This window comes from Rhinopithecus bieti, unplaced genomic scaffold (genome assembly GCF_001698545.2).
Source record: "Rhinopithecus bieti isolate Rb0 unplaced genomic scaffold, ASM169854v2 scaffold_947, whole genome shotgun sequence".
NCBI lineage: Eukaryota > Metazoa > Chordata > Mammalia > Primates > Cercopithecidae > Rhinopithecus > Rhinopithecus bieti.
The window spans coordinates 7,062,519-7,078,116 of NW_016803664.1; the positions used below are offsets into that span (position 1 = coordinate 7,062,519).

Below are 15,598 nucleotides of genomic sequence, written 5' to 3' on the forward strand. Positions count from 1 at the left end.
ATGGGTGCATATATATTTAGGATAGTTAGCTCTTCCTGTTGAATTGATCCCTTTACCATTATGTAATGGCCTTCTTTGTCTCTTTTGATCTTTGATGGTTTAAAGTCTGTTTTACCAGAGACTAGGATTGCAACCCCTCCTTTTTTTTGTTCTCCGTTTGTTTGGTAGATCTTCCTCCATCCCTTTACTTTGAGCCTATGTGTGTCTCTGCATGTGAGATGGGTCCCCTGAATTCTGCAAACTGATGAGTCTTGACTCTTTATCCAACTTTGCCAGTCTGTGTCTTTTAATTGGAGCATTTAGTCCATTTACATTTAAGGTTAATATTTTTATGTGTGAATTTGATCCTGACATTATGATGTTAGCTGGTTATTTTGCCTGTTAGTTGATGCAGTTTCTTCCTAGCATCGATGGTCTTTACAATTTGGCCTGTTTTTGCAGTGGCTGGTTCCAGTTGTTCCTTTCCATGTTTAGTGCTTCCTTTAGGAGCTCTTGTAGGGCAGGCCTGGTGGTGACAAAATCTCTCAGCATTTGCTTGTCTGTAAACGATTTTATTTCTCCTTCACTTATGGAGCTTAGTTTGACTGGACAAGAAATTCCAGGTTGAAAATTCTTGTCTGAAAGAATGTTGAATATTGGCCCCCACTCTCTTCTGGCTTGTAGAGTTTCTGCTGAGAGATCTGCTGTTAGTCTGATGGGCTTCCCTTTGTGGGTAACCCAACCTTTCTCTCTGGCTGCCCTTAACATTTTTCTTTTATTTCAACTTTGGTGAATCTGACAATTATGTGTCTCTTGGAGCTGCTCTTCTTGAGGAGTATCTTTGTGGTGTTCTCTGTATTTCCTGAATTTGAATGTTGGCCTGCCTGGTTAGGTTGGGGAAGTTCTCCTGGATAATATCCTGCAGAGTGTTTTCCAACTGGGTTCCATTCTCCCCATCACTTTCAGGTACACCAATCAGATGTAGATTTGGTCTTTTCACATAGTCCCTTATTTCTTGGAGGCTTTGTTCATTTCTCTTTACTCTTTTTTCTCTAAACTTCTCTTCTCGCTTCATTTCATTCATTTGATCTTCAATCACTGATACCCTTTCTTCCAGTTCATCAAATCGGCTACTGAAGCTTCTGCATTCATCACATAGTTCTTGTGCCATGGTTCTCGGCTCCATCAGGCCATCTAAGGACTTCTCTACATTGGTTATTCTAGTTAACCATTCGTATACTCTTTTTTCAAGGTTTTTAGCTTCTTTGCGATGTGTTTGAACTTCCTCCTTAAGCTCAGAGAAGTTGGATCGTCTGAAGCCTTCTTCTCTCAACTCGTCAAAGTCATTCTCCATCCAGCTTTGTCCCATTGCTGGCAAGGAGTTGCGTTCTTTTGGAGGAGGAGAGGCACTCTGATTTTTAGAACTTCCAGCTTTTCTGCTCTGTTTTTTCCCCATCTTTGTGGTTTTATCTACCTTTGATCTTTGATGATGGTGACGTACAGATTGAGTTTTGGTGTGGACGTCCTTTCTGATTGTTAGTTTTCCTTCTAACACTCAGGACCCTCCGCTGCAGGTATGTTGGAGTTTACTGGAGGTCCACTCCAGACCCTGTTTTCCTGGGATCATCAGTGGAGGCTACAGAACAGTGAATATTGCTGAACAGCAAATATTGCTGCCTGATCATTCCTCTGGACGCTTCGCCTCAGAGGGGTACCCGGCCGTGTGAGGTGTCAGTCGGCCCCTACTGGGGGGTGCCTCTCAGTAAGGCTACCTGGGGGTCAGAGACCCACTTGAGGAGGCAGTCTGTCCGTTCTTAGATCTCAAACTCTGTGCTGGGAGAACCACTACTCTCTTCAAAGCTGTCAGACAGGGACATGTAAGTCTGCAGAGGTTTCTACTGCCTTTTGTTTGGCTATGCCCTGCCCCCAGAGGTGGAGTCTACAGAGGCAGGCAGGCTTCCTTGAGCTGCGGTGGGCTCCACCCAGTTTGAGCTTCTTGGCTGCTTTGTTTACCTACTCAAGCCTCAGCAATGGGAGGTGCCCCTCCCCCAGCCTCACTGCCACCTTGCAGTTCAATCTCAGACTGCTGTGCTAGCAATGAGCAAGGCTCCATGGGCATGGGACCCTCCAAGTCAGGCTCAGGATATAATCTCCTGGTGTGCTCTTTGCTAAGACCATTGGAAAAGTGCAGTATTAGGATGGGAGTGACCCGATATTCCAGGTGCCATCTCTCACAGCTTCCCTTGGCTAGGAAAGGGAATTCCCTGACCCTTTGTGCTTCACAGGTGAGGCGATGCCTCACTCTGCTTTGGCTCATGCTTGGTGGGCTGCACCCACTGTCCTGCACCCACTGTCCAGCAAGCCCCATTGAGATGAACCCAGTACCTCAGCTGGAAATGCAGAAACCCCCCATCTTTTGCGTCACTCCTGCTGGGAGCTGTAGACTGGAGCTGTTCCTATTCAGCCATCTTGGAACCACCCCGATTATTTTCAAAAGGCACTTTATAACCAGCTATAGAACTCTGACAGGTGCTCTTGAAAGCAGGTCTCTGATAACATTGGAGTTTGGACTATTAGAATAGAGGAAAAAACTTCTAAGACTTTCCTGGAGATGTTATGTGTTAATAAATATTGAGTGCAACAAGAGTTAATTGAATGGACTAAACTAATAGAAAATTGAAATAGTCTTTTTATAAATTTCTTGAAATTCTGCTGATCCTTTTTGTTTTGTTTTGCAGAGTCAAGAAAACTTTTTTCCTGTTGAACTAATTATAGCTTTTAACAATTGAGTACAATATATTCCTATAAGCAAATTTGGAGCATTTTTCTTTCTACCTGATTTCTTCAGAATTTGGAAACTATTTGTGTCTATTCTTAATGTATGGTAATATAGTTATTTTCATAAGTTCAATAAGAATCTGTTTTCTTTTGTAATAGAACACAACTGGGGACACTGGGTATTTTACCAGGGGTTTGACTGAAATGGCATGCTTCCAACTGCTTTTAAAATTTGAGGTTGATTTATAAAGCTGATAAAAAGCCCCTTGGAGAAACTTGCCTCATACCTTGTCTATGCAGTCCCTGTATAGAGTAAAAATGTCACCCTCTAATAGGTTCTGGAACTCCAAGTTACGTTGGGACCTTAAGAGGGGAGGAATTCACACAATTCATACAAGTATTTGTAGGGACAGATAAATCAGTGGTTAGGCTCAAGGCTTTAAAAAGTCTAAGCTAAGATTCCTTATAGAACAAAGTTCTAGCACAATAAAAACAAACAAGACTCTATATGACAAATAATTATTCTTGCTGTACTTTATGCAAATAATCAGGACAAGTATAAGACTAAAACTTATTTGCAACCAAATCAGTACTACCATGATTTGTCTTTGATAAAATTAAACTGGAGATAAAAAGACCATAATATACATGTTGTTAGATTCTAGTCTTGTCCATTGTTATTGAGTTTTTAAATATTATTTTCCATGCAATGAGTATCCAAACTAACATTTTCAAATTTTCTTCCATTTTCTGACTTAAATGCAAAAAATTGCTAGTATCTCTTTTCTAAGGCCCTACAGACTAAAGCTTATTTCTTATAACACAGGCAAGAAAAATGTGTCAGATTGCCAGCATCTTCCTCCTCTGTAACTAAAGATGCTTTGAGTCTAACGTCTGGGTAGATTATGCCCATGATTAATGTTTGTTTTTCTTCTGTTTCCATGTAAATGCCTCTTATTAAAAGTCTGTCTTATAGTTTGACAACAGGAGGTTGGTTCTCCAGCCTATTCACTTACATTTCAAATGGCATCTGATCTCTTCTTATAAGCATTGTTAAACTGGGCTTAAGAATTTTGTTAATCACTGGGTGCCATTTGATTTTTAAAATAATTATTTGTTATATTCAACAGCAGTACAGATAATTAAAGTTTATGTCTTCAGCATTCAGCCATTCCAACTCGTGCTACTGATGGCCCAAGGAGTCCAACCTTTACCATCACAGGAGGATCCTAGTTCCTACTAATCTTTAGAACAGTCAGTGAAAAATTTCCATGCCTTCCAAGGTTAGGCAGGGATGACAATCCTATTCAGTAGGAAGTAGCTTCAGAAGATGAGATCTTTGACCCTCTCTAAGAATAAGGAGAATATAATCTCTCAGGGGGGAATTGAAATAGAATAGGAGTGGGATGTGGCTCCCACTTCACATATTTTTTCTTCTTTATTCTCTTCACAAAATCCACAGCACTATCTTGCTGATGCTATACCCAATAATCCTGAGGCTTTAGTCACACATAGAAAATAGCCATTCTTCTGTGCTGTCATAATGTTTAACCACACCTTTTATTTAAAATATTCTAAAAGTTGGCCTTAGGAAATCTTAACACTGAACCACAGTTGCAGAGTGTCCCACCTTGGGAATGAATACTGAACAATTGATTTACAGCCTTGTTGTTGCTGGTCAGACCACCAGGTGGCCCATTACTCAAGACAACCATAGCAACAAGATGCACTGACCTGCATACCCTACCCATCATGTGCTTTGCCCAGCTCAGCCTGCATACTTTACCCCTGATGTCAATTCCTGTGCTTTGCCTAATCAAGCAAACAAAAACCCTACTGGATTTTTTCAAGGAGCCAGCCAGAGGATTCTTACACCTCACTTCTGCTGTCTCCCTTGCACTTCAGCACAAGCCCCAAAATAAAAGCTTTGTCTGGGAAATCTGCTTGACCTTATGTTAATTTCCATTACAGGGGAAGCCAAAGACCCTGTGATCTATAACTTTCTCTCTCTTTCTATCATAAATGAATAAATAAAAACTGAAATGCATCCAATGCCACTGAGAACTTTTATTAGTGATCATTTCACTTAATCATTTAATTCGTCTCACCACACCTTATTTCTTCAGCATAAAATAGGGTTACATAATGTATCTACTTTGTAGGGCTGCTGGGAGGCAGAGATAATATGTATAAGATGCCCAGATTTGTGCTCACACGCAGTAAATGCCTAATAAATGTTGGCATTAAACATTTATATGAAGAATGTTTTGATTTTATTTTCTTTTAAATACTTTTACTTCTTCGTTTTCTACAATGAGAAGAATTACTTTATAATCAGAAAGCAAAACAAAGCATGAAGGGCTTTAGAAAAATCTCTGGATGATATTAATACAATATTGAGCTCCAAATATAAAGTTCTATAGAGCGAGGTTGAGTTTTAAAATTTGTGGCTTATAAATAGTGCCTGTCAGGTCAGACACGGGGGCTCATGCCTGTAATCTCAGCACTCTGGGAGGCCGAGGCAGGGGGATCACCTGACGTCAGGAGTTCGCGACTAGGCTGGCCAACATGGTGAAACCCCATCTCTACTAAAAATACAAAAAATTAGCTGGGCGTGGTGGCACGTGCCTGTAATCACAGCTACTCGGGAGGCTGAGGCAGGAGAATCGCTTGAACCTGGGAGGTGGAGGTTCTAGTGAGCAGAGATTGCGCCACTGCGTTCCAGCCTGGGTGACAGAGTGAAACTCCATCTCAAACAAACAAACAAACAAAAAAGAAATAAGGCCCATCAGAATAACTTTATATACAACTTGAAATATTTTATCAATATTATTTAAATATTTTAATATTAAATATTAATAGCAATAATGGATCTTCACAGTAAAATGTATCTTTGTGTTATGCTAATCTGCATACACTTGACTAAATTTGTGTACCTTAAAGTTGCCACAAAACCCCACCTCCTAAAGGCTACAGTGTTTCTGGATGGGTGGTTCACAAAATATCCAGTTGAACTTGTCTAAGATTTTTCTGAGCATATGGTGAAGAGGTGGGAGATAATGCTTTCAGTTACTTACACTAACTGGCTTTGCCTGGGCTGATATATTTCTGGAACTTTAATATTATTCAAAATAAAGTAGAGAATTCAACACAATGTATTTGATTATTTCTGACTGTTGTTTTGTCTCCAGTGTTGTTAGGAGTCTGGCAATAATAACAGAGCAATACAGTCTAATGACTTTGGATTCTTGAGTTTTAAGTCATTTTGTAACTCAAAGATGGATGTTCCAATTTTAGTTTCACTACCGACTGGCTGCCTATTATTATCACACTGTCCTGTTTTTCTTAAGCATAAAATGGGGTTATAATGCGGACCTTTGTTTCTCTTTCAGAGTATTTGTTTCAAAATTCTTTAAGGTGTAGTATAACAATGCATATAATATGCCCAGATAAATTAAAAGTATATAACTAGGAAAATAACTCAGGAAAATATCTCGAAATGAGGAAAATAAAATAAAACTAGAAGTGAGTAGTAAATTGCTTGCCAAGAGATACTGTGTGCTTATTGGACATGGGCCATGATTTCAACTCAATGTGCTTTAGTAGCCAATTGAAAAGGAAAAAAAAAATGGGTTCAGAGGGTCAATAAGATAAAATTTATCATGTCAATAAGCACAAAATCAAAACAAACCAGTTGCTCCAGAGAAACTATGTTACTAGTAATTTCTCCACAGTAAATATATAGGCACTTTTCATAGGGCAATTTCTTATATGATTCTTTAAATTAGACCAGTAAATGAACACCAAAACATAATTTTATATATTATGTGGGGTCAGAACACTATATATTCATGTACAAGATTTTTGATAATCTGGCTTAACCCATGCACTCACGTTGAAGCTCCTAGAGAGACTTAGAAGGATTGCCTATCTTTTAGGCAGTTCTCAATTATGCATCTTTAAAGTGTACCTTTGTTAATAAATAGATTGCAATTGTAACATGCTGCCAGTTAGATTTCAAGTTGATTCACAGTTAAGTTTCAATGGACTGAAAAGGAGAATTGACTTCTTGTGAAAATTGAGTTTAAGAAGAACAGAAAGCTAACCAACCTCTTCATTCAGATGGGTGTAGAAGTCATTGGTGGGCAGGGCCGGGCCAGGATTCTTGTCTTGAATATGAGTCATGGAATCAGGTTGTTCAACAGAAGAGCAAACTAAAAATAATCATCTGGACACAGTGGCTCATGACTATAATCCCAGCACTATGGGAGGCCACAGTGGGAAGATAGCTTGAGGCCAGAAGCTCAAGACTAGCCCAGGAAACATAGTGAGATCCCTGTCTCCACAAAAAAACAAAAAAGAAAAAAAAGAAGAAAAAAGTTAGCTGGGTGTAGTTACTTTTGGGAGGCTGAGGTAGGAGGATCACTTGAGTTTGAGAAGTCAAGGGTAATAGAGCAAGAAACTGTCAAAAAATAATAATAAAACCAAATAGAAACTAAAAATAAGAAATTGAAAACAGACAAAGAGATTAGTCTAAACAAACAAAAAACAGAAATAAAATATAATTTTAAGGTAAAATTTATTCTAAAAATAAAATATTAATTTTAAAATATGGAAAAAGCAATTAAGTTTAAAACAATTAAGTTTGAAAATAAATATGTGCAATATAAAAGCTAGATCTAAAAGTAGAGTTACGAATGAGATTATTAAGACTAAAAGTAGTTTCTAAGAATGTACAAATAAAGTCAAATTCTTTTATTAAAATGCAGTAGTCACCATTTAAGTTAAAGAAAAATAAGAGAGAGGCAGAAAATCCAAAATATAAGAATAATGAAATTAGAATAAAACTTAGGAATAAATGTTATACACGTTAATAATACATTTTAAGTCAATTTTGAGGTGCTGAACCATAGAAGTCAATGTTTAGTAAAGTCAGAAAACTCAACCACAGTGTAGGAAGGCTACTGGGAGTCCTTAGTAAGGAAAGGTTTTGCTTTGAGGTGGCTTGAAGATGCATTCTTCCTTAAAGGAGCAGAACTATGCAAATTCTTTAGCTCATGTCTTTAGTAAAGGCCCTCACTCTTGTCAAAATTTTCACAATTTTATGTAAAATTGTGATAAACATGTGTATACCTACATCTTTGTACTTTTTTAAAGAAAAGAGTTCTGAAAGTTTAGTTGGCTAAAGTGTGTGTGTGTGTGTGTATATATATATATAAAAGATTTTTGATGCTATGTAATGCCAATTCATCCTCCTATGACTGATAGTAATTTATATTTAAACCAACAGTTCATGAAACATCTATTTCACTTCCCCCTTGTCTAAGGTTATTATGATACCATTTTCATTACTACTGATAATTGAAAATATCTTATTTCAAATTGTGTTTCATTTTGATTGGTATTGAGATTGAACCAACACTCATTAAAGAAATTTTTGTTTATTCTAAACTCTTCCTCTTTTCTCTGTTTTTCTTCATATAAACAGATGAGAATAATTCTCACAAGGCAGATAACTTAACTGGCAAATGACTTTGGTGTAGTCATTACATACAAAACATGTTTGTCCATATCTCTTTTGTTATGCAGGCCTTTCCCAAGCTTCCTGATTACCAGCTAGTTCTCAAACCTGACTTGATTCCTAAGACAATGGAAATATGATGAATTAATGGTAGTTATTTAAATTCCCAAGTTTATTTGGTGACATAAAACATGCTAAGATGGCTCATAAACTTCCAGTTTAACTAAAATTAAAATGAAACAATAAGTCAGACTCAAACTGATCTACTGAATAATCAAAAATAGATGTCAGCTGGGTGCAGTGGCTCACACCTGTAATTCCAGCACTTTGGGAGGCCAAGGTGGGAGGATTGCTTGAGCCCAGGAGTTTGAGACCAGCCTGGGCAACATAGAGAGACATTGTCTCTACAAAAAAAGTTTTTAAAAATTAGCTAGGCATGGTGGTGCATGTCTGTGGTCCCAGGTAGTCGGGACCCTGAGGTGGGAGGATTGCTTGAGCTTAGAAGGTTGAGGCTGCAGTGACCAATGATTGTACCACCCTGCATGGGTGACAAAGTAAGACTCTGTATAAAAAAGAAAAAAAAAGTCTACATATCAATGGTTGGTTTAGGATTATTGAATTATCTAATTATTTTGTTTCTCTTTGTGTATCAGATCTCAAAAATGAAAGCAAAGTAATATAAAATTAATATATTTTAATTGTAACATTCTATCCAGTTCAAATTTTATTTTCTGATACAATTTATGGACTACACATTTATGTTCTTGTCTAATGCATAGTTAAGTCTTCTTTGGTTGGCCTTTAAAATGTTTTTGTACTGTCCATTTAGAGGATATTGCATATTCTGAAGATAAGGTCAATGGCTTCTATGCTCTAAATCAGTGAACTAGAAAATAACATTTGTACATTAAGAAATATTCACATCCTTACAAAAATAGTTTAAATAGAAAAAAGGGAAGACTGACATTGTCACATTTTAAAATTAGATTTCAGAGTGTAACAGGAAAGGTTTAAAATTTCTTAGAAAACATAAAATTACAAAGTATTTAGTCAAAATCTTAAGTAACTTTTACTTTAATGGCAATTGTTCAAAGTGTAGGAAACTGTCTGAAAGCTAGAAAATCCAGATTGACATTTCATTAGATACTATTTTAGGATTGTTTTTCTTGCTTTTAATAGAGTTCATTGCGAATAATTTTTTAACAAGCAAAGAGACATTAAACATGTAAATGTAAGACTTTTATTTTAGGAAAATGGTTGACAAGCTGAGTAGATAAACCCTTCCCAGCATGGCATATCTGCAGTAATAGATTAAAAGTGAAAATCTTTTCAAAAGTAATGGTAAAGATGATAAATTCAGAAAAACCATCAGAGGGCAGAACTGACAAGAAAACACAAATCCAAAATAGATGAGGTTGAAGTCAGTGTGTGCTGTTTACCTGGACGGCATCTGCCAGTAGTTGGTAACCTTGAGTCTGAATTTTAAGGTTGCCTGCATCCATGGAGGCTGGAAAGAAAGCACCAATAGTATGAACCTGAGTTTCATAGAAGGCTGGATCAGAGACAACCTCAATAATCTGAGACTGCTCTTCCCAGACAGCAACACCTTCAGTGACTGAACTTGAGGGAAAACCCCCTTGCAAAGGAAATGTTAATACTTGTCTGTCTTCTTGCAACATTAATTATGCATTTTTATATTTTATCATGCTTTGACATCTTGGGGTCTTGCTGATCTTGGAGAGACTGTCTCTTCCAAGGATAGCTAATTGCTAGAGATAGCAAACAACTTGCCTATGAGCATACCTTTCATATGCAAGCCAAACAATCCCATCTCTACCTTCAGCCACCTCCTTTATTAACTCTAACACACCATACCGATATTCTCCCTGCTCTAAATCACCAACCAGGTACTAGGTAACTAGAGACTACCACCACCTGCTCATTTCTGCTGTGGAAGGGGCATTCTATTACTTCGTGTTGAGAATTTTGTCTTCTAGTAGCTCTCTTGAGGTGAATTAATTTATCTTACTGATAAATTAATTTTTTTCTTTTCTTTTTTTTTTTTTTTTTTTGTTGACAGAGTCTCATTCTGTCACCCAGGCTGGAGTGTAGTGCAGTGACATGATCTTGGCTCCCAGGTTCAAGCAATTCTCTGCCTCAGCCTCCTGAGTAGCTGGGATTACAGGCACCTGCCACCATGCCCGGCTAATTTTTAGTAGAGATGAGGTTTCACCATCTTGGCCAGGCTGGTCTTGAACGCCTGAACTCGTGATTCAGCCACCTCAGCACCCCCCAACAGTGCTGGAATTACATACATGAGCCACTGTGCCCAGCCTGATAAATTAATTTCTAACCAACACCTAAGGTGATTGTCAGAAATATCTGTATCCTTGCCATACAACAGAGCAGGCATACAGGTTACCTCCCCACCTTCTCCTTGCTGATTTCTCTCCTCATCATCTTTCTTGACTTTCTTTTCTCTCATCAGCAGCTGTAAGTCTAGGACACCAGATATCCTGCCAGCTCAGTAGTTAGGACATTTCACACAAGGGATGATCAGCAGTCACAACTTAGTGAAGGGGGTAGTGGTTTTGGCATCCTCCATCTTGTAGGATGAGAGAGAATATAATGGATGCTTCTCACTAATGGGAGGAGTAAGAGAAGCTGCTCCACAAATTCTCATTCCCATCAATAATGACTTCTAGCCTGCCTTCATTTTATGTAGTCCAGAGGAAGTCAGGAAGTAAAGGGTTGGAACAATGAAGAGCTCCAACTGTGCTGAAATAGTGCCCCTTAGCAAGCCTCTCTTGAATGTGATTGAGCCCACAGCTGGTAGTTTTTTGACTTTAGAATTTGACATTACTTGACATTAGACTGGATTCTTTCAATTCTGGGAAAATGAGAAAATGCATTTGCATTATTTGACTTTAGACTGTAGATTCTAGGCTTTAATTTGGGGACAATAAGAAGTTTTTCTACTGGTATTCTACAACAGTACAATAGTGACATAACTTATCATCAAAGAACAAAAATTTTCATTTGCATAAATATTAGCATATAACTAACATCATTGAATTCTCTGTATCATATTAAAACTAACATTTGTAATGAAACAATTTAAGTTTTAAAAAATGGAGAACTGGTTGTTGGAGATAGTATAAAAATATAAATAATATTAGAAATAAACCATAAAGGTAAGGCTCGTGCAGTTAAATATAGGTGTATTAGTCTGTTCTCATTCTGCTAATAAAGACATACCCAAGATGGGTAATTTATGAAGGAAAGAGGTTTAATTGGCTCACAGTTTCCACATGGCTGAGGAAGCCTCACAATCATGGCAAAAGGAAAACAAGATACATCTTACATGGCAGCAGGCAAGGGAGCTTGTGCAGGGAAACTCTCCATTAAAAAAACCATCAAATCTCATGAGACTTACTCACTACCATGAGAACAGAATGGAGGATACTGCCCTCATGATTCAATTATGTCCACCTGGCCCTGCCTTTAACACATGAAAATTATTACAATTCAAGGTGAGATTTGGGTGGGGATACAGCCAAATCATATCAATGGGCAAGATCATTATTCTAGTTGCACAATTGTTCTGAATGAGTTGTGAAGAGAGCCACTCAAACTGAGAGATTCTGGGTTGTTAATTTCCTTTATAAATTCAATTTTGTGCTTCTGAGATATATCCTATTCTTTACACTACATTGAATTAAGAGGGAAAATTCTTTTTACATTTTCATTTCTAGTCTCTCTATTAACCAGATTAGTATAATGATAATATAAATTTTGGGTAGCTATGCAAAGTATTGTAATCCAGTCTTTCTATATATTAGTATAAGAAAATGGCAAGTTACTTCCACATAGAATATTGATCCAAAAGTATAATTAAGTAAAAAATCAATTTAAGTTCTTGTCTTCTCATCTGATGGCCAAAGTTTAGTAAGATTCGTTTCTACTTAATGTTTATTTATTTATGAGTTCTTACTGATTTCATACTAATAGTTAATTTCAGACTTTTGTCTTTTAAGATTGATGTATAGATGAACTACTAACATTAATGTCAAGTCCAGTATCTTTCAAAACCATTATATTTCTTTAGAAAACAGAAAGAAATTGAGAAATTCCAATTTAAAATTATGACAACAGCCTTATCTCTTGACAAAATTCTCAATTATTGGAAAGCAAAGAGTAGTTAGAACAAAGTGAAGATTGACTTTGATGTAATGCTCAGTATATATCTATGGATGAATTTATTAAGCCTGTAGTTGCTGTAATTGGGAGAAACAATAGCTCTTGAAAACACAGCTAAAGTTTATGAATGACTCTTGCCTGGTGCAACAACTTAAGGAGCTCTCTGGGGAGGGTTTATCACAAATATCTATATCATATAAATTGCTTCCAGCTGGATTAGCAATAGTTGGTCTGTTCCTGAAGTTTCCAGATGAAGTTAAAACAAAGGGCAATACTTTTCACAATTCTGCAAAACCACACCCTGAAAAGAGAAATCATTTTAAAAGTTTTATTTTATGGAAGAAATGTGTATTCAAGATACATTCCCAGGAAATTACCTGTTACCTTGTGTATTATTTAGAAGCAAACATTTGTGAAACTCTTTTCAAATTACTTCGACTTTTTACTTTTCCACTGGCTATTTGGCCAGATAATTGATGTGACAGAGGCTTAGATTTTAACCATTGTGTGGTGATAAAAACACAAGGGTTGATTTATCTTTGTGGTGAGGTATTACTTATGACCACGGAATTTTAGATTGTCACCTGAGATTTTGGTTCCCTCAATTACTAATTTTGCATTTTTTTCTAACGTAATTAATGATTAAAATGCATAGGACCTCTTTCCTAACCCATCTATTTAAAAACCCTATCATTCATGGAAAGAAACAAATCTTAATTTAAGTTCCTCAAGTTGCATTCTTCGGGTTTGAATATATAAAGGAAGAATGAAGAATTCTTTTTTGGCAAGCACTATTGTTAACTGATTTCCTATTCTTCTTTTCCAGGAAACTCTAGTGGATGTATATAATTTATTTCAATAGGCTAAAAAATTACTGTCATAAAAGTTTACTTTTGTTCATTTTTTTATGGTTTTGGAAAACCTAAAATATTGTACATCATTATGTTATTTGTGAACATACTTTCCTATTCCAATGTTCAACATGCTTTAATGATTCAAGCAGACACTGGTTGGGTCATCTGGTGTCCTCTTCCTGCCACCTATAGTCTTGGAAGAGTTTAATGTATGAGCTAATGTCAATATCATGGTTTCTCATATTCTTTATTCCTAAAACCAGGGCTTTTGAAGTATAGCTGACTCAATGTTTTAAGATCAGATAAATAAGAATGGGCTTGAAATATCTTGATGTTATCAAAATCAGGAATACTTTCAGCAATATCAGAGGTGATATGGAAAAGGGCAAGGCTGGGGAGGAGGCTCTGGTCTGTGAGAAGGCTTCTCAGGGCCCAGTTTATAAGGTAACATCAGAAAAGAAAATAAAAATGATCAAATTAAATTCAAAGAAGTTGTCTGTTAAAGCAGACATGATTCCATTGTAAAACTGTATCAGGCGGGGAACCAGGGCTCACATCTGTAATCCCAGCACTTTGGGAGGCTGAGGTGGGTGGATCACCTGAGGTCAGGAGTTTGAAACCAGCCTGGTCAACATGGTGAAACCCTGTCTCTGCTAAAAATATAAAAATTAGCTGGGCATGGTGGTGGGTGTCTGCAATTCCAGCTACTTGGGAGGCTGAGTCAGGAGAATCACTTAAACCTGGGAGGCAGAGGTTGCAGTGGCTGAGATTGCATCATTGCACTCTAGCCTGGGCAACAAAAGTGAAACTCTGTAAAAAAAAAAAAAAAAAGAAAAAAAGAAAAACAACCCCCAAAACAGAAACTGTATTAGTTCATTCTTACACTCCTATGAAGAAATACCCTAAACTGGACAATTTATAAAGGATAGAGGTTTAATTGAGTCACAGTTCTGCAGGGTTGGGGAAGCCTCAGGAAACTTACAATCATGGCAGAAGGGGAAGCAAACGTGTCCTTCTTTACATGGCAGCAGTGAGGAAAAGTACAGAGCAAAGTTGGGGGGAAAGACTTTTATAAAGCCATCAGATCTCATGAGAATTCACTCACTATCATGAGAACAGCATGCAGGTAACTGCTCCCATGATTCAATTACCTCCCACCTGATCCCTTCCATGACACACAGGGATTATGGGAACTACAATTCAAGTTGAGATTTGGGTGGAGACATAGCCAAACCACATAAAAAACTGAAAAAGCTCAAATTAAAAAGTGGTTGGGGTTTCAAATATGGTCAAATAGGAAGAGCTCCAGTCTGCAGCTCCCAGTGAGATCGATGTAGAAGATGGGTGATTTATGCATTTTCAACTGAGGTACCAGGTTCATCTCACTGGGACTGGTTGGACAGTGGGGGCAGCCCAGGGAGGGTGAACTGAAGCAGGGCGGGGCATTGCCTCACCTGGGAAATGCAAGGGGTCAGGTGATTTCCCTTTCATAGCCAAGGGAAGAAATGAATGACTGTACCTGGAACAACGGTACACTCCCACACTCCCACTGTACTTTTCCCAAGGTCTTAGCAACCAGCAGATCAGGAGTTTCCCTCCTGTACCTGGCTCAGAGGGTCCCATGCCCATGGAACCTTGCTCACTGCTAGTGCAGCAGTCTGAGATCGACCTGCAAGGCTGCAGCCTGGTGGGGGGAGGGGCGTCCACCATTGCTGAGGCTTGAGTAGGTAAACAAAGGGGCCCAGAAGTTCAAACTGGGCAGAGCTCGCCTCTCTGCATGGCCTACTGCCTCTACAGACTCCATCTCTGCGGGCAGGGCATAGCTGAACAAAAGGCAGCAGACAACTTCTGCAGACTTAAACGTCCCTGTCTGAGAGCTCTAAAGAGAGCAGTGGTTCTCCCAGCACAACATTCAAGCTCTGAGAATGGACAGACTGCCTCCTCAAGTGGGTCCCTGATCCCCGTGTAGCCTGACTGGGAGACACCTCCCAGTAGCAGCCAATAGGCACTTCATACATGTGGGTGCCCCTCTGGGACAAAGCTTCCAGAGGAAGGATCAGGCAGCAATATTTGCTGTTCTGCAATATTTGCTGTTCTGTAGCCTCTGCTGGTAATACCCACGCAAACAGGGTCTGGAGTGGAACTCCAGCAAACTCCAACAGATCTGCAGTTGAGGGTCCTGACTGTTAGAAGGAAAACTAACAAACAGAAAGGAATAGCATCAACATCAACAAAAAAGACATCCACACCAAAATCCCATCTGTAG

The 15,598-nt window shown here is 38.1% G+C and overlaps 2 protein-coding genes and 1 long non-coding RNA gene across 3 annotated transcripts in view; 1 reads left to right on the forward strand and 2 right to left on the reverse strand.

Annotated features, from left to right (window-relative positions):
- LOC108512664 (60S ribosomal protein L11-like) overlaps window positions 1-7,031 on the reverse strand; it is a 16,289-nt gene extending 9,258 nt beyond the window's left edge. Inside the window, exon 1 of the mRNA XM_017848010.1 lies at window positions 6,868-7,031. Coding sequence (XP_017703499.1) covers window positions 6,868-6,942 — 75 coding nt within the window. The 5' untranslated portion in view covers window positions 6,943-7,031. The remainder of the gene's footprint in view (window positions 1-6,867) is intronic.
- Window positions 1-15,598, forward strand: part of LOC108512668 (uncharacterized) — a 280,548-nt gene that overhangs the window by 46,119 nt on the left and 218,831 nt on the right. The gene's annotated exons all lie outside the window — the stretch shown is intronic.
- Window positions 7,060-15,598, reverse strand: part of ARSJ (arylsulfatase family member J) — a 105,772-nt gene continuing 97,233 nt past the window's right edge. The window contains exons 4-5 of the transcript XR_001880646.1: window positions 9,718-9,785; window positions 7,060-7,093 (exon numbers count right to left, since the gene is read on the reverse strand). The gene's annotated coding sequence lies outside the window, so the exon portion shown is untranslated. The remainder of the gene's footprint in view (window positions 7,094-9,717; window positions 9,786-15,598) is intronic.